This window comes from Lampetra planeri, chromosome 44, assembly GCF_965212315.1.
Source record: "Lampetra planeri chromosome 44, kcLamPlan1.2.h2, whole genome shotgun sequence".
NCBI classification, from domain to species: Eukaryota; Metazoa; Chordata; class Hyperoartia; order Petromyzontiformes; family Petromyzontidae; genus Lampetra; species Lampetra planeri.
The window spans coordinates 7,131,373-7,151,171 of record NC_136150.1 but is presented as its reverse complement, the minus strand read 5'-3'; the positions used below and the strand labels follow the sequence as shown (position 1 = coordinate 7,151,171).

General features: G+C 43.9%; 1 protein-coding gene across 2 annotated transcripts in view; it reads right to left on the bottom strand.

Moving 5' to 3' along the window:
* LOC144732886 (monocarboxylate transporter 2-like) overlaps positions 1-19,799 on the bottom strand; it is a 68,820-nt gene that overhangs the window by 12,261 nt on the left and 36,760 nt on the right. For both annotated transcript variants that reach the window (XM_078614548.1, XM_078614549.1), the window contains exons 3-4: positions 13,389-13,532; positions 1,427-2,272 (exon numbers count right to left, since the gene is read on the bottom strand). In XM_078614548.1, coding sequence (XP_078470674.1) covers positions 1,427-2,272; positions 13,389-13,532 — 990 coding nt within the window. The remainder of the gene's footprint in view (positions 1-1,426; positions 2,273-13,388; positions 13,533-19,799) is intronic.

Here is a 19,799-nt window from a genome sequence, read left to right as displayed (position 1 = left end):
ATTCGGTGATGCCGCTGCATTTGAATGTGTGTGTATATTTGCTGGAGCTTATTCCGCACTGTAACGTAGTCAACCGTGCTAATCGGAGGTGCGGTGGTGCACAAGCATAAAAATAGGAGACGATACGTCAATAACAGTGGCCTTAAAAATAAATATGTAATTGATGACTTGTTGGGCAATAGTGCTTCTTAACAGCACAGGGGCCAGAGTTCGTTCGGGTTGAAGACTACCCTTTACGCCATGGGGGGGCCTGATAATTACATTTAAAAATGTGTTCTGATGAGCAATTTTTAAATTGGCATGTGAATAGTTATCTAACAGTAGAAATAAACAGCAGACAAACCCGTTCAACAAGCTCATTGAGAAGCATATTTTTCGATTTAAAGCTTTCGTAACTGCAGGGATTCATATTCTTGGTTCTTTCGGTAATGTCACGTAGAAGGGATATAATACAATAATAAAAATAAAACAATAAAATTATCACGACGGTGGTGGTTTTCACACCTGATGATGATTGCTTGTGTTGCAATCGAAACGTCGTGAGAATTGTATTGTTTTATTTATATTATTTCATTATTTCCCTTCTACGTGACTTTACCAAAAGAACCAAGAATATGAGAAGCATATGTTTTTTTAAAGGTGCAGCCCTGCAATTGAGCACTCAACGCCTCTGCTAGCAGCACGGGCCTTCACTGGAGCGGGGCTCAAAAGCGCTCTCCCCTCTGTTCTCGTCTTTCATAGTGGCCAGACCGTCCTGGAAGAGGTGGGCATACACCACACTTTACCCCACCACACTGTGTTGTGCCGGTGTATACTGCCGGGTGTGTGCCGATGTTAACTGCCGTGGCAAAGGATGGAATCGAACCGGAGAGCACTGGATCGCTAGTCCAGGAGGGCTAAACCATTCCACAAAGGCAGCTCCCCCGCTCGATGCACGTAACGTGAAAGGAATGAACGATTTTAAATACCTGCATCCTTGTATCGATAATAAAAATAATAATAATGGCAACAATGCAAAGGAATGTCATTAAATGGCTAATCCGGTCGCACAATGGACTCCTCAAAATTATCCCACCACATAATGTCGCTCTCTCAAATTTTAACCCTTCACGAAAAGAGGCATATAAATATTCCGGCTCCATTCTGTATCTCCGCATACAAGTTAAATATGCTTTTTAGTTGTCGGCCTAATGGCTTCCCAGACCATTATTACTCAGCGACGGCATGTTTGTAAATCAAGAAAACCGATGAGACCCAGGAGGTCAAAACCGGTGCTGGGTTTGCCTTCTTCAAAAAAATACTTCCGGATATGAATGCGGAGAGATGCACGTTGTTGTTGCTACCGAGAATGCTGCACAACAGCACGAAGTGAGTGCACGGGCAGGAAGAAGCACCGTTTGGCTGGAAGCGTGTCCAATGCCCTTACCTCCGATGGGTGGACCCAGAAGCACTGGGCAGCACTCAACGATGGTGACCAGCCCCACAGCACTGGAGAACCTCTGAGCCCCGACCAGGTCCATGAGCGTCTCGAAGAGCATGGCGCTCACCATGCCGAAAGCCATGCCGAAGAAGGCGGCGTAGATCGCGAGCCCCGTGTAGTCAGACGCGAAGGGGCACATGACGTGGCAGAAGCCGTTGAAGAAGACGGCGAAGCTGAAGAAGTACTGGATCTTGGGCCGGATGCGCGGGTGGTTCGCCAGGAGGCCTGTCGTAGGCCTCGCCACCATGTCGACGAAGGCCATGATGGAGAGCAGGAAGGCCGCCGAGTAATCCTCGATGCCCATGTGCTTGGCGTAGGGGGCGAGAAAAACAACAGGCGCGAAGAATCCGAAGAACATGATCACGTTTCCCGAGAGGTAGATGAGGAAGCCGCGGTGCTTGAAGAGCGTCAGGTCCAGCAGCTGCATGAAGCGGCTAGAGAACGAGTCTCCGTTCTTGTCTTTTGCCTCGGAGTTTGAGGTCGCGAGCAGGGGGTTTTCCAAGTCTTTCGGCGCTTCCTCTTTGCCCTTCTTCCGAGGGTCTTTGGCCGGAGTGGGTCCCACGGGTCTCATGAGAGAACCGGCCACGCAGCAGTTGAAGAGCAAAGCGGCCAGGATGAGGAAGCTCCCTCGCCAGCCGAAGTTGTTGATGAGGACCTGGTTGAGCGGAGCGATGGTGCTCAAGCCTACGGGGCTCCCGGCCATCGAGATTCCATTGGCGATGGGGCGCTTCTTGTAAAAATACTTCCCGATTATCGTGAGTGCGGGTTGCAGGTTGAATGCCAAGCCCAGACCTGGAAGAGAACGGTGCGACTGTTAGAGTATTTACCACGTTCACGGCATTGCATAAATGGGCACGAGAGGGTGGGATTTGTCTCCAAGAAAAATAATTTAAAGAGACATACCCTGAAAAATATAGAATCACTTGTTTGGACATTGGACCGATTGATGAAAAGGAGTCGTAACTTTTTGGCACTCCACCACCGATGCCCCTTCCTGTGAAGTTTGGCTGGGAAGTTGGGGATTGTAATCTGGTAGACCTAATGAACTAATACCAGCCAATGGGATTTTCATTGGCTTGGTAGTGGCTGTATATGGGATTATATCCTTATATTTAATGTACAGCATTGTTGGATGTTATATTAAATGAAAGTATTGCTTTTAATATTATTAAAGTGCTTAATATAAACATTTTCTCACTCTCTGATCTGTTTTCAAGTTATGCCATGGTGTTGACTGGCACAATGTCTGACGTTTCGGTACATGTTCTGGGAGCTTCTTCGGGAAGTGGAGAAGTGAGAAAACTCCCCAGCACGCGGAGTGAGACGTCGGACATTGCTTCGAACAAAACACGTGGCACAAATTGCGAACGCATCGGAGAGCTACGCCGCACAACCGCGAAAAGCTGCGCAGTAGAAACACACTTTACTGGTATGTTAAAATAAATAAATAAACATTACGTAGTTTTACCGCCTGCATTACTCTTCATATTCTTTCTTGGGTTGTTGGCAAGTTTAATATGTCTGCTTTTATTTACCTTTTAAAGTTGGTAATTGAGTTTGTTGTCTCTGTTATTAAAAAAAATGTGACTTGTGCGCAAGCTTGTATTCAGGCTCAGAGCACACATTATGCGGAGCAACATGCTTATGATTAATTTCAAACAGTGCACATCTACCAAGCTATTGCACTTTTAGATTTTAGACATACACTGTTACTTTTTGAGTGTCAGAAAAACCGGTGCAGTCAACCCCAAACTTTAATTTTTATTTGTCACTGCATACGTAAAAAAAAACTCATTCTCCAATGTCATTAAATGCAATAATGCACTGATGTAAATGTATATATACGCCCTGTCTTGTCAATCCACTGCTGGATGAGGGCCTCCCAAGCCTTGCAGCACAGGAGGTACATTTGACCATACTTCACCATGCTAGTCAATGCGGGTTGGTGAAAGTGGATGGTAGTACATAACAGCAATGGATTTATGTACGTATGTAGAACTTATTTTGCACTGTACGTAGCCAACCATGCTAATCTTGTATTTCAGTTTGTTGTCCTTCACTCGCACCTCAGATTAACACGGTTGGTTACGTATGGTGCGAAAGTAGTTTAACAGAGATACAAATCGTAAGTGCGGAGGAAGGACAACATATACATTTTGTTGCATTATCCCACAACGCCTATCACCCTGGTTTCTCACGCATGATGATCGCTCATCAAAGCGTTGTCCAGGCCCTTAACCTGCTTAGCTTCCAATTTCTGATGTGATCAGGCCCACTCTGTGTGATTTGGTCATGATATAAATGATTATATATACAATATGTAATCTAAATGTTTTCATTGACATATATCCATGAGGAGTTTCATCGTAATTAGCGATGTAAAATGTATTTAATATACACGTGTGTATAATTGTAGCTTACTTTTGATGTGTGTAATGTGTGTATATGTTACCAGTGGGACAAGACTGCCATTTAATCACGGTAAGAGTATGCTAAATATCTGTATGCATTTAATAAAAAAAAAGTTACCACAACACGTACAAAGATAAAATGTGACATTCACCTGCTGCAGTTAAAACATTGTTCGGAAACCTTCATTATTCATTGTTAGACAAGTATTGTTACTTTTGACTGCATCAATAATACATTATCCTTGGCTTTAACGGATTAATTAAAGCTTAATCTACAGGCAATAGGTGTATAATTTATTTCTATAATGCATTTCTTGGTCCTCATGAACTTCCACGAATTGTGTTCTGAATTAATGCTATTATATTGCAAATGTAATTAAGAACGCATTTCTGAGTTGCAAATGCGGTAATGTGCCAAGGCATACTTACGTCAAATTAAGAAGACATACTTAGAAAACCATATTTAAAAGTGAGATGTTTGCATGTTTGTGCTGTAAACACGAATGCCAATGTATAAATAATTCATAGCAAATCCGGCTTACATTTATTATAGCACTGAAAGCCATCTGCAATGAGCAATAAGGTGCTTGACATTGCAATTATTTTGCCCATGAATTCATATTCAACGGCTCGTGTGTGTGTGTGATATGCAATGGAATATGTAGTGTTACAGTAAGTGCCAGTTTATTATGCTGTGCCAATTTTCCTTTTTTGCTACTACTGTACAGCACATTTGAAAACATTAAAATAATTTAAGCCCAAGTTTACACGATTATTATTACTATAATTATTTACAATTACGCTACTTTATTATAGTCGTAAACAATGTCCGTTGTTCATCCAGGAAAACACCACTGAGGCCCAAGGCTCTCCAAGGAAAGTCTGGTCAATTACAAAAATGATTGTCGGCATCTGGCAGAAAACGAGAGCGCCCGAAGACAATCCATGCACACAAGGAGATGGATTCAATGCATACTTGCTGTACTGCTACCCTCTTGGTCACCTCATAAGCCCACACTATCAAGGGTTGGTATTCCCAGAAAAGTCTCCCGTGCAAGTACTAGCCAGGCTCAAACCCTGCTGAGCTTCCAAAGATCTGTTCAGACCTAGCGCAATTTGGGGTTATTTGAAGGTAGGGCGATTAAATCCAACAACTATTCAGACCCTTAAACGACAAAGCTACTCGGCAAAGAAGAACAAGTCATCGGGTAGAGAGTTTTACATCCACCGAGTGTGTACGTATATTAAGTTGTGCCGAAAGCCTACGCAGGGGACAGTTCGACAGATGGTGTGTGCTGTGCTGACCCCTGCACAGGACACGTTTTTAGTGTGCACACGCAGTAGTCAACAAGGTCATTAAACTCCGAAGCATACCTTGTCGCTTGCCACACTGGGTGGCCGTAAAGATTAACAGGCAGCCTTTGAGTAGCGCTCTACGGCAGGGAAGTATGAACAGGCAGATAAAGTGTGTGGCTTGCAACGCTGGAGGGATGAACGGCGTGCATTGGTCAATATCATTTAGATATATGTGGGGAGTTGGAAATGTGCCCCTACTGCTCTCCGAAGGATCGTTTCTCAGTGCACATGTCCCATGGTGTTAATGAGCCATGAGTGGAAATGTCACATCACTTGTGACCAGGTTAAAAATCCTATCTATAGGACATCCACTGCCAACCTAATACACTCATTTAGTGCCCATGGTACGAATTGTACGAGCCAATCGAGGAACGATGAGCTGCACAATTCAAGTAGCGCAGTGCGTTAACGCGTGCGTGCCACAGAGGTGGCAGATTGTCAGGGTTCAAAGATTCAATTTACCCTCCTTATCGGAGGGCATTGTTAGCCTGTTGCCAATTGTAAAATTCTATCGTGAAGAAAGGGTGGAACGTTGTGTGCCAGAGTCAATGATGCATACATCTGCCATATTTTCAAGGTGTAAATATTTTCTAAAATTAACAAGTCATGATTTACAACCCTTCGTCAATCCATTCCTGAATGAAGGCCTCCCTATACCATGTTGGCCATGAGGGTTGTGACCATACTTCACCATGGTGGTCAGCGCGAGATAGTGATGGGGGGGGGAGCAGCACAACCAGTTTATAGGTTTCACACATCACTGATGTCAGCCGTGGCTGAAAATTTTACTCAGTTCAGAGCACCGTGTGCTGACCAGAATGCCACAGCTCCGTCCCATGAACATTAACTTGTCCAAATCTGCTTTTGCCCGTTTTTTGTTCACTCCTTATCGCACACGTTCTACATTTTATGCTCGACTCAAGCTCTCTAGGAAATTACTAGGCATATCATGATCATAATCATCATTGTCAGTCATGGTCAACCCACAGCTGGATGAAGGCGTCCCCCCCAAGCCTCCGCCTCCTCTCGTGATCCTGCGATGCGGCAATCCATCCCAGCAGCTCCACGCGAGCCGACATGCAGATTCTGGTTGGATTGTTGGTTGAAGACATGCGGCCGGTTTCATCTGGTCGTACGATAGGGGCAGTTGGACTCTTGTTGGTAAAACAGAGCTCAAGTTGTTGCCATTCAGCTAAGCGGCTCATGCTTTTCCATTTACTTCGGTTGTACAAAGATCAGTGTCAACATTATAGAATCCTAACAACACCCCGCACCAACTACTGTAAATACACCAAAGTATTTACAGTAGCCACACACGTGATGCCGATGCTCACGATGACATCACAGCCGCTATCTCGTGACCTTGAGCTGCTCGTCCCCCTTCTGGAATCTCGGTGCAAGCGAGGTGGATGAAATGGCTCGGCGAAAAAGACAATCGCCGTGACGAGCTCGAAATAGCCTCATCTAAAAACCATCCAGCAGATTACATAGACATCCCGCCGCTTGATGGACAGAACCACAAGTTTCCAATAAACTTCGCCAATCAGATTTAGCACCAGCTCTTAACACGCACGCTTGCCGTCGTATGCCCGAGCGTACAACTCACGTGTTAATTGGCTTTTCCTAACGATTGCTCGAGTGCGAGTGTTTCACCGCTGCCACGCTCTCATCACTTGACGTTCCGGACGCATTGCGTCGAGCAGAGTGGCGTGGCGATAGAATGCACGGCTCGCAATCCGAGGGTTGCGAATTCGTATCCCGGTTAGGGGGATCGACCCCGGCGTAGTAATCCCTTCAGGGGTTGGTAAAATAAAGTAGCAATTTGACTGAAAGCTTTCGTGACTGCAGGAATTCATATTGTTTGGGTCTTTCGGTAAAGTCGCGTAGACAGCTTCAAATTAATAAAAAACAAAATGAACAGAAACCATGAGGTTTCGATCACAACACATGCGACCGTCATTAGTTTGAACCTATCTACGTGACTTTACCGAAAGACCCAAAGAATATGGGTACCAATTTGTTGTGAAGTCAACAGCGGTTACTTTTTTGTTTTTTAGAGGAACTTCCATCCCTTCCATGCCATGGGAATGTGGAATTTCCACCGCTAGCTCAGGGCTGTTAACGGGAGAGGATTGCCAGCCCACGTTCAATCTGTCAGGAACCCGCTTGGGAGTGTTGTAACGAAAAAATGATCTTAAATTGTTTATAATTGAATAAATTAATTCATGCAATACTTAATTATCCAAATGCCAAGAGGGCATTAGTTCAAGAGCTACTTAACTATGACAAGCAGGCAGGCTCAGGCGCATTGTTACATGTAAATTTGAGTACACACTATCATTTAACCCTTACATTTGGAAAAGTAAGGTAAGGATAGGAGCACGCAAATAACACGTTTTTTTTATTTTCAGTCTTGCAGCAGGACTGGGTGCATTGGTGGTGCACAAGGCAGAGATCATGTTCGAACCACTCAACCATTGCAAGCAGATTAACCACTGGGCTATAAATCATTAATATTATTATTAACGTCAAACCACAAAATGCTACGTAATTAAACTCAAGATGAGATGTGGGGTTTTCCTCTGGAGTGATGTGTTGGTGTGACGAATTTTAATCTCTACAAAATGACTAACACACCATTTGGTGATAGAACGATCCATTGATTAAAAAATTAGGTGACATTTTTTTCGCAAAACATGCATTTTGTCATTAGTTTAAGAATCAAAAACTTTTGACTTGTGTGTGTATATACGACAATTGAATCTCAATACAATTTGGATTCAAATGAAATCGGAATAAACCGACATCTCAAGATGCCATACCTAACGGCCTTTCTGCGCATGCATACTTTCAAAAGCATTGAACCAAAACAAGCAACCTCTGCACCGGTTTCAACGTACATTGTCTCACCAGCAAAGTAAGACTTGGCCTGACGAGACCATATATGCTGGACCCAGGCCAGAGACAATGTATGTTGAAAGCGATCCAGTGTTTGCCTGTCTTGAATCAATTCTGTTCAAACTGTCCACTCCCAGAAAGCCATGTGGCTTTATGGGCTGAGTAAGATTTTTGTTCCAACAGGGGGAAATATTTCTAGAGGAGACCTATTTGCTGCCTATTTATTTACTCATTAATATTCTCCACAAGGACTCCCATGGTTATGTTGACGTCCGTAATGGGTTCAATTCACCGCAATGAAAAACAAATATTCTTGAATTAAATCCGAAATCTGAATGTTTTATAATTCGTAGAATTACAGTGGGAAGGTGGGGAAAGCCTACCGTATTTATCAATAACTACATATGCTGGATTCATTAGAATACTTACACAACCCAATTTAGATTGATACAGAATGTAAATACCATTCAACTACATCTCAAGCTCCTGTGTATGTTGCTGCTGTATTGCATAAATGTTTATATGAATCTACTATATGTAGTGCATAGACGTTGATTCTTAAAGTTACAAGTCCCAGTCAGTGCAGCTTCGTAGCACTGCGTATAAAACTGAAAATACATTCCCATATATTGCTGAAATATCTCTGCGCTTTGAGCATCCTCAATCAAAGTTCAGCAACAGCGATAAACAAGAAATGTAGCCGTCACTTGGAACTTTAAACATCACTGCAACCTCCAATTGACCATTATCATCGTAAAGACCGTTATCATTTCGAGGGGTGGTCGAAAAGTCCGTGGCTTGCCAAAAAAGGAGTTGGAGTGCCACTCCAATGGAATCTCTCCGATTACTCTGTGGATGTGCCAAGCGTGTTGGCACACACGCCTGTAATCCTGTGCTTTGGAGACAAGGGTTTAGTGGGCCATTTTTGAGAACATGTGCCGGGCATGACGCACCCACCGTGAAGTGTTATTAGATGCCCGAATTGGGCAGAACAGCAAGTAGGTCACGAGCCTGTAACTGCACTGTTTTGAGTGTTTCCCCAGGTGCCGAGTACGTTTTTATTTCCAGGGCACACACTCTTACCACGCCACAACCTGCCACCTCCCCGCAGATCGACTCACTGTGGGTGCACCCTTTTATACTGCCGGGTGGGCAGAGACAGAGGTGGCGGTGGCGGCGAGATTTCAAAAGTCTTTGCCGGTTGTTTTAACTGCCGTGCAGGGAGACAGAACCGGTGGGCCTCCATGGATTGCAAGTTCAGTGCACCAAAGCAGCATCGGTTAAAGTAGAGAATTAAAAAAAAGCCTCTTTTTTGTTAAATGTATTTTTAACATGTGACCATTATTATTAGTAATAAAGATGTATTTTTTTTTTTAGCTAGAGCACGCAAAATATAGATGTGTCGTTAAACACCGCCACCATCCGATACAGCAAATTAGTTAGGGGTTGTCACGTAAATAAAACTTGCCATTAAGTTGCTACTTCAGCACACCGGTGTGTTGAAGAGCAAACCCACAACGTTTACAACTGGTGTGTTGGGTGGTGGTGTATTTAACACATTTATATTTACGCGACCTAACCGAAAAGAAAAAAAACACCTTTATCATGAAATGTATTTTCGTGTCCGTGTGCTTCTTCGATTGTTTACTCCCGTTCAGCAATGGCTTGCTTCACTACTCTGCCATCACAGCTTCTGCAAATCCCCCTTGCATCTTGGTACTCCTCTATATACAAGCAAATTGTGCTGCACCATAGAATTAGACGAAATCACATGGCCAATTTCAACCACTGATATAACCTTGCAACTGATCACGCGTATGTCGCCACATTGTAAATTTCCACATATTTGTGGACAAAACAAATCTGAGAGCCGCATACAACATGTTTTGAAATCGTGGTGTCAAATTGCTGATCATGAGATTGTTGTTGAATGCGATGAATGTGGTTCATTATAAGATAAAGAGTCTGCTGTGATAAAGGTTGCAAAGCTCGAATGTAATTATCTTGCATTGCCTCTCGATAAGTGTGCATTACAATACGCAGCTGAATGTCCATTTAAGTACAGGCAAATGTGCCGCTGGTTCTTGTCTGATAAAAAAAAACTGCCCCACGCCGCCAATCACAGATCCGCACCCACCTTACTCCCACCCCGAGTTGTAATCAAACACCTTTTCGTTAATGGAACACATTTAATACGGGGGGTGCGGGCGGGGTGACTGTCGGAATCCACCTCGCTAAAGCAAGCTTTACCGTCCCTTTCACGTGGCTTAGAACCATGACCTCATCCCCATCCACGTGGGTTACGGTCAACAATGAATGGTAAAAACAAACAGTTTGGTGCTACATTTTAAGGTGGGGGGGGGGTATCACATGTTTGCATTTTAAACGAAAATTGAAAATGCAGAGAGCAGGCGGTAATGTAACGGGACCCCCCCCCCCCCCAGCTTGACCTCGTGGGAACGGGTTCGTGGTACAGGTGTGATCAAGGCGACAAATCTACACAGGTCTGGGGGTGTTTTTTTGTTGTTGTAATCCATGAAACTCAAATCTCAACATCACCATGAATTACGGCTTTGCCAATGATTGCTCGAGTACACAATGTCCCGCTGAACGATATTGAACATCATTACTCGCCGGTAACGTAGGTTGTAACATGCAATATGAATAGATGCCCGTCGGCATACCCACAATGCCCGGTGATCTACTGAGGAGAGAAGCGGCATATTATTTGATACACACGTACGTGACGCCAGTCATTCTGTATGGCCTAATCTCACAGCAAACACAATTTTGAACTCAAATGAACTTACTCGAAGACGAATTTACTTCTTCAGTGGGTGTAATTTAACTTAACAAATAATTTACTCGTTGGTATGGCAATGCTATCACGTCTAAACTAATTCCCGTTTTTTTCAGTCTCATGGATTTGTGAGAATATCTTAAAGGACAAACAAAATTCACCACGAGAAGAGAAAATTAGCTCTCGGTATTTATACGAAACACATTCATCCCTGTGACTTTTTTTTTTCAACGTATAAAAGTGAAAATACACTGCGGTACATTTGCTACTACAATTAATAGAAGAAAATAAGATAAAGGTGCAGCCCTGCAATTGCTGGCTCATCACCACTGCTGGTTGAAGGGACCTACACCTGAGGGAGATTTAGAGGGTATTTGGTCTACTCTTCCACGGTAATCAGTCATCACTAGAGGGAGCTTTAGAGAGCCCCTTTGGAGGGTATTTGGCCTACTTTGCCACGCTTGATCAGATGTTTTGGAAGAGGTGTAAATAATAGCGATGATAGCGATAAAATTATGTATTTTTTTCCACGAAATAATACAATTGATGCGAAAAATCGTGTAAAAATAAAAAGGTGGATATTATTTAAAAAAAAAAATTTGAAAAATTGTAAGGCTGTCCAATTTATCGTCAGATCATTTATGAAGAAAGAATAACATAATAACTGTAACAAGGCAACAACAACAAAATGAACGCAGCATGCAATATAAAATGAGTGTAATTCTGAAACCCTAGGCATGCTGCAACCTGCTCTAGGTAATTAAACTAATAACACTCTGCCGAATGAAAATATGATTCCATTAACGTACACTTGCAAAAATATAATCCCATTCCGTTTACACGAATAAATCAAGGATGTGGCAAATTTGCACGAGGGCACGCCTGAGGGATCGCGGGGAGTCGAATGGCGAAGTCGTACACATCCGGACGAGGAGATGTGAAAATGGCAAAGAAAGCGACGAGAGCGCTGATCCTCTGTGTTCGCGAGACCACAAATGGTTGCAGGGGTTAATGGGCTCGCTGCATGGCGGGCGGGCGGCCGTGTTGAGGCTGATTAATACATCGCTAAACATCTGCCTTCAAAAAACTCAGCCGATGGATATTCAGCACGAGGCTCTCGCCAACTGAAGCGGAGCTCGGAGACAAACTCCGCACTGTACGCGGAGCCAAACATGGAGGGGGCAAAAGAAAAAAATTGGATGTTGATTAATGAATGGCGTTCCAGTTAATATAACTGCTGGCAGCAGCAGTTACTTTAACTGCTAGTAGCAGTCCTCTGGCTGTATGTTTCACAATTAATTTCTCCAGCAATGCCACGATCGTACATGCCTCCAGGCAGCCGTTTAAATTCTGGAGTGCTTTTAACTGCACGCAGTACAGTCGCAACAATTCAATTTATACGAAAACTATTAACCAATTATTATCTTTTTTTTTACATATGCACAGCAGCGTCAATACAAAATTAGATTTGTGATAAGGGCCTCACAATGAACACAAACGGGTTCGTCTGACATTGGCCTCATCAGACAGACTATATAAGACCTTCACGACCTCCACGATCACACCCTAAGGCTTGGCCACCACTCTTGGGCAATGCCTTCTTTGTTACAGCATTTACAGATTGCAAAAGACATGGCTGTGGATTGGCAAAAATATGCGTAATTATTACTTGAATATCTAAGTGTTTATAAAGCAAACCGTTGTGTAAAAAATGAAGCCACCCACCAGTCATAAGGCTCTTCAGCTATAATTACATTTAATGTAGAACATTAATGTTACCGAAATATAACCTGGAGCTGGGCGCCTCCAACGAAAGAGGAACTTGATGTGGTTCGTTATGAACAATGAGGAATGTACACACCTGCACGGTCTTACCCCAGATCTGCTCAAGGGCGTGTGAAATCATAATCACCGCTTCACACGACAAAACCTTGCAGCACAGGTCTATGTAGGCATGTATGTTGAATATTCTACTTGACTTTACCGAAAAAAACCTAAGAATATGAATCCTTGCAGTCACGAAAGCTTCAAATCTAGAATGAATGTTGAACTTCTTTCACACCGCACATATCCAACCATTCTAATCGAAGGTGTGGATGTTTACACAGCGCATCGTTTAAGGCTGAATCGACCTTGGGGCAGCCCAGGTTCAGATAATCGTCACTGGTGTTGGCTGTGAGCTGGAATCGAATTTGGGTTTCTGGGTTCGTTGCACGGCGCGCTTACCACGGCACCAAGTGTGACGGTCACATAACCTCCTCCGCAACGATCAATCGCACATTTTATGGATAATTCACGTAAAACTTATCGGTTGAGGAGCCCTTGATGAGATTAAAGCAAAACGTGCTGAACTAAACCCGTGCTGAATTGTGCTGAACTACTCAAGCACTTGCCTTAGGGCAGCCCATGAAAAATTACGGGAAAAATCAGTCCCGGACCATACCTCCGATGACGCCAATGCAGAAGTAGAGCTGGAAAATGGTATTGCAGAACGACGCTGCTATCATTCCGGTTCCAGCGAGGATTCCGCCCGCAATCACGACGGGGCGGCTTCCGTATTTATTCACGAGGATGCTGCTGATGGGACCTGAAAAGAGAAAAAAATATTTGTATATTTGCACGACCGAGGTTGCCCAAAGGGTTCACAACTGAAGGTGGCCTTGCGGAGCAGAAGCGTGTCTGAAAGCGCCGCGCAATGGCGGTGACTGTCTTTGTTCGACGGTTAGCCAAAATTTCGATTTGAAGCTTTCGTGACTGCAGGGATTCATCTTCTTGGTTCTTTCGGTAAAGTCACGTAGAAGGGAAGTAATACAATAATAAAAATAAAACATAATAAAACAATTCTCACGACGTTTCGGCCACAACGCAAGCAGCCGTCCCTCAGGTGAAGAATAAATTAAACATAATAAAATAATTCTCACGACGTTTCGGCCACAACGCAAGCAGCCGTCCTCAGGTGAAAACCAGGTCTGTCGAGGCGACAGCGTCTGAATGAAACAGCACACGTGCTTGGAGCATATATATAAGCTGGGTTGGAAGGGGGGAAAAGAGCGCCTTGACAAAAGAATATGCATATCAAGAGGCATTCAGACGCTGTCGCCTCGACAGACTTGGTTTTTCACCTGAGGACGGCTGCTTGCGTTGTGGCCGAAACATCGTGAGAATTGTTTTATTATGTTTTATTTTTATTATTTTATTACTTCCCTTCTACGTGACTTTACCAAAAGAACCAAGAAGGTTAGCCAAAAGCCGCTGCTGCCGTGAGGACAACCGGGGGGGTGTTTGTGCATTTGCTTACACTCCTCGACGAGATCAGCGAGGCATTGCGGTTCATTTGTGGCAAGCACTTTGTGTGTAACGAGTGCGACCTTCGAAGGATATTCGTTCGGGAACCGGAAGCCAATTGCAGCTTGGCGAAAAGCGGACGGACACGATCGGATCTTGTCTGGTGGCACCTCCGTCCCTTGGCTGCCATCCCCCATCATTAGTTTTGCCCACCGGCCCAAGCCCACTTGCTTCTCTTATGGATCAACGATGCTGTTCCAAGCGTGCAGCAATCTCTCCACGTGCTTTTTTGCGCACGTTTCGGTTTTGACCACACGCTCGATGATTTGCAGCACTTGACTTTTTCTTCGCGAGTCTCCACGTTTTTGATCCACGACGTCGCAGGTAGTAAACCATTAATTAATGTAGAACAAAACATTGCCACGCATCCAAGGACATAGGGCTTGTTGGAAAACATCAGACAGAATTGGTGTGAATGCACGATTTTGTTTTCCTCGTTTTGCGTTTCATTTTCCACCGCCATCTGCGTACGTTGATGCGCCAAAGCTCTGACATTCAGCCTCACAACGCGAGTCAAGCGATTGGCAAGACAAGCATTCGTGTTAGCCGCTAGCGGAGACGTTGTTAGAATAAACAAACCCTGGAAGTGAGCATATCCAAGTGGCCAAATCAGTAAACATAATGGCGCGTGTTTATTAAACATTGAAATGTGTCACTTCATTAAAATTACCATTTTTTTAATTAATGCACATTAAACTCATTGGCAAGAAATGCAAAACACAATTCTCTATGGAGAGTGAGTGTTAGTTCCAGGTAGTAATGTTGAGAATGTATTCTGATCAACACAGATTAAACGAATATTGATAAAACGCCAATATAGGTAGAGAATATATAGACTTATTATACAGAATGACAGTACGATTTGGTTTCAATATTATACAGAGTAGATGTGGTTACCTCATTCCACATGAGAAGAATTTGATTGAAAATACTTTGCAACTTACACCTCAACTACTAAACTAACTCAACTATTTCTATTTTACCAGGTAAGGCCCACAAGGCTATACATCTATTTTTCAGAAGCGACCTGGCCACAAATAATAGCTCAAAGAAGTGGATTACCACGTGGGCATTCATAGCAGCCAAATAATCTAAACGCATGTTTGATTCAAAATGTGGAGAGAAAAACCGGAGGACCCAGAGAAAAATCCACGCGACCACGGGGAGAACGTGCAAACTCTAAATATACAGCAGCAGGTGTCAGGGTCAGGATCGAACCCACGGCCTCCTGTATACCAGGCGAGGTAGTTAACACCTCGGGGTTACCGGATTCAGAGCTCGGTGCGCTAACCAACGCACCACTGCTACCTCTGTTTTATACTGGTAGGAACCACCTGGTTCCACCAGCCCACAGGCGATTATTGTGTCCGTCCGTCCATCATGCATCCAAAAATGGGAGGGGTGGGGATGGGTGGAGAGGGGAGGGTGGGGCGGGGCTGGGTGAGGGGGGTGGGGCTGGGTAGGGGGTGGGAGGGGTGGGGAGGGGCTGGTCACCCCGTGGTGCCCTTATAAAACTCAACGTTTAACCTACTCACGCCGGCCATATTTGTGGAATACACCACGCCGCCGTTGACCCTGGCCATTGACCGAGCAACCCAACGTTCCTACCAGCTCCCTCTGCAGGAATGTGTTATAGTAGAGTACAATCATCACATATCAGACTCGCTGGGAACTGAGATATAGGCGGATTTGTAAAAAGGTGAACATTGATTGAAAATGACAGTGACACCAGACACGAATAGGTTACTGAACACAAATAATAGGCAATAAGGTGTTTTAATAATGGGATAATTATTTACTCTACTTTAGAGGTAAATGTACACAAGATTAAGAATACATTATTGTACAGGGTAAAGGTCATATTTGTGAACATTGAAAAATAAAAAAAAATTACAAGTCGCGTCATGCGTAAATAATGCACTGGGCGCGGGGGGTTAATTGGGCAGGGTGGACATGTGACGGTCGGATATGCGGATACGTACTCTGTGCGCAAACCCCCAATAGATCGTACGCGGTACAAAGACATTACACCGCCACGTATTTTTTTGGAGCCAATGGCCCTCCACGCAGGAAGGTAATTTATATTCACGTCAAAAGGCATGCCTCTGCTGCAGATTGATCGTGACACGCGAAAGGTTAACTTACCGTTGAGGGAAGGCTTGCAGTGGAAGCTGTTACAATGTCACGGGGTTCAGTATTCCGCGGAACCTCGATGCACACAGCTCAGAGCTATCTCACCATGTCAGGATAATAAGGCGGCATATTCTACATTTGAATTGTGTGCGTCGAGTGAAAACCCATTCCACGACTTCAAACTTGAAAGGAATGCGGATTCCGCGCGTTAATCCGCCGCACAAAATCGCGCTGTAAATTGCGGCATTGACACGAAAATTGGTCCGCTCGGCCGTAAGAAGTTTTCGAAATTAAAGTTCAAACGTTTTAAAAGAATACAAATAAGCTCGCACCAAAAGCCATCGACTTGGCCCGTGAGGGATTTTTGCGAGTGGTTTAAAAATAGCCTCGCAATTATTAGTTAAGAGTCGTTGCCAAAGATATTCAGCACCTGTTCCATATTCAATTATGTTTTTAGCAACTTCACACTAGAAGTTAATTCTTGTTCATTTCATGACTTGCTTCATTGTGCTTCGCAAGTTTTAGAGATGTTTGTGATCAGCTGTTTGTTGAAGCAGTTATTCAAATGAAAACGTCAAGGTGCCATTGGGGCCTTGCAACAGGTCACATTCAATTGGCGCCATCATGGAAACTCCATAACAACGTTTTTGTTTTGTTTTGGGTTAGATTACGCAAGTACAGATGCGTCGTTAAACCCACCACCTCCACCCGACACGGCCAACCAGTAAGGTTTGTCACGTAAACAAAAAGTGCCAATTATTGGCTACTTCAACACGCCGGTGTGCTGGAGAGTAAACCCACAACATTTAACCCCCATTCTGGTCGTCGCAACCAATAGGCTCACCGCGATGACATCACTTCCACTCTATTTAAGTCCAAAAAAAGAAAGGCTTCTTCACAATTGTGGTTAATCGCCCGATGAAGCTGGTTGCAATCATCAGCGAAACGTCGTATTCTAATTGTTACTAATTGGCTGTGTCAGGTGGTGGCGGGTTTAACAACACATTTGTATTCATGCCATCTAACCCAACACAACTTTATTATGCATAATATTGGCCGTGAAAGCCTACGTGTTAAACCGATCATGGAAGGTCTCTTAGGCTATAAAGAAGGCTGTCTCTGGTGTAGGCCAATGAGTTTAAAAGACAATGCATATATTATAATCAGAGCATGTTTCTTTGCATGTTCACCACAAATGCCGTGGTTAATGCCAGAGGTGTGGACTCGAGTCATGTGACTTGGACTCGAGTCAGACTCGAGTCATGAATTTGATGACTTGCGACTCGACTTGGACTTGCATAACAATGACTTTGTCCCACCTATGAGATGTGGACTCGAGTCATGTGACTTGGACTCGAGTCAGACTCGAGTCATGAATTTGATGACTTGCGACTCGACTTGGACTTGCATAACAATGACTTTGTCCCACCTCTGGTTAATGCACACTTGATTCCTTGCAAAAGGTTTCTATTTGGTGCTTGAACATCTTTACACCTGTTTTATTGCCAGAAAGGGTAAACACTATTCTTATTTTTCATGCTCCGAGGCCTGTAATGGGTTTCAAATACAGAACTAAATCCTGCCACAGATTGGCTAAATGCTTGAATGTTTGACTTTAATGGAAATAGGTAAAAGCCAGGGGGGGCGAGTGGTTGAGAGGTCCTGAACCATTGTCTCGAAGTTGATGTGTTAGAATGATTTATGTCACCGCCCTCAGAAGACCCTGATAATGCGTTGGACAATCTCCCAAACTCTTATGATCCATTCTGTCTCTCTCCGGCCCCTCTATTCGTATGCCATGAAGAAGGGAAATTGCCCGAAACATCGCCTTTTATATATTTTCCCTTTAAAAACGCCACTGTTATTGACAAATGTGTCGAGTTGTTATTGTTCCTTGTGCACCACTGGCAACGCAGCAACAGCATCACCAAATAATGTGTTCATACTTGAAAGATGCCATCACACTGCTTGCTTTCGACATTCAGGAAATCCCAAGGATCTATATATAGTAATATTCCATTGCGTTGTGTTGTCACTGGATAGGCCATTTTTATATTTATATTTCCCTAAAATATTGAATCGCTATGGAAGATATTTCCGCAGTTAAGCATCTGTAAGTGACTTGCATAGGCATTGTGAACCCATTACACACAACTACACAATTTTAATATCACTTCAGATGTTATATTAATTGATAAATTGTTCTACACTTACCGTTAAACAATTATTAATAGAGAAAGGTATGCGTATAAGCAACTGTACACATGTGTAGTCACCCCCGCAAGCAACATGTCAAGGATAAGATCAATGTCTTCCTGGCTTCCATCTAGACCACTCACTTGAGGAGCAGGAGAACTACTTACTCACGTTTCAACACGTATGCCTTTTATCTGGAGCAGTGAACGATAGTCAGCCTAACGTTGACCGGCTGTCAGCAAAGAGTCAGCTTCTTCAGACAGCGAGCGCTCGCTCAAAATTCGTCCAAATATTGCTTACAAAAAAACCCTCCCGACAGGGAGGGGTTCATGTCACATTGGTCCCACGCGTTGGTTCAGAGTTACTCGGAATCGGAAATCTTTATTTTTACCGGAGGAATCCGATAAGCAATGAAGCTCTTTATTTCCACAGGTGGTGGCCGGGCTTTGCCTCGCTCTCGTTATCGTGCCGCATTTGCCACGAGTGGAGGCAAAGCACGGGCTGCCTTTGTCGCGTGTAAAATGGTTGCATTAAAAATAATTAAACCCACAGGTGTCTGGCATTAATTGTGAAGCGTTCCAGTTTTCTCGAAGTCGCCCAACATTGTTCCACCACTTGCCCGCATGCCGCACTGGTTGTTTTGACCACAGTTCATTCAGTTCGCATCACAACCCAGGGACTTGAATTTAGGCCACAAAGGACTTTGTTTTTTGTCCTGAGACGTTTAAGTTTGTAACTTTGCTGCGTTAGCACTCTGTGGTGAGGACGAGCGAATTAACTTTCACTTTCATTTTGACTCGCGCATGCAAAGGGAAGTTCGTAAATGCCTTACAGCAAACTAATAAGTTGGCCTCTGTTGCACATTCTTACTCCGGCATACTTTCCATGAGTGTGGGCATCACAAGGCTGCCTCGCATGCATTGCCCTTGTAGGTGGTCTATGGGTGACCCTGATGGTTGTGTTAATGACCATGCCGTTCTCCGTTTGCTCTGAACTGAAATAGAACCGCAGCCCCCGTACGCAGAGAACGAGATTAGGCCGTGACTCAACGCCACGTTGGAAAACATGGAGAGGGAGGTTGCATTTATTTATAAAGCCAACGTCTCTTCATTCGAAACTGAAAGGACGGATAGGTTAGAAGAGGAACTCTTTGATCAATTTGTCCGATTTCATGGCTAAG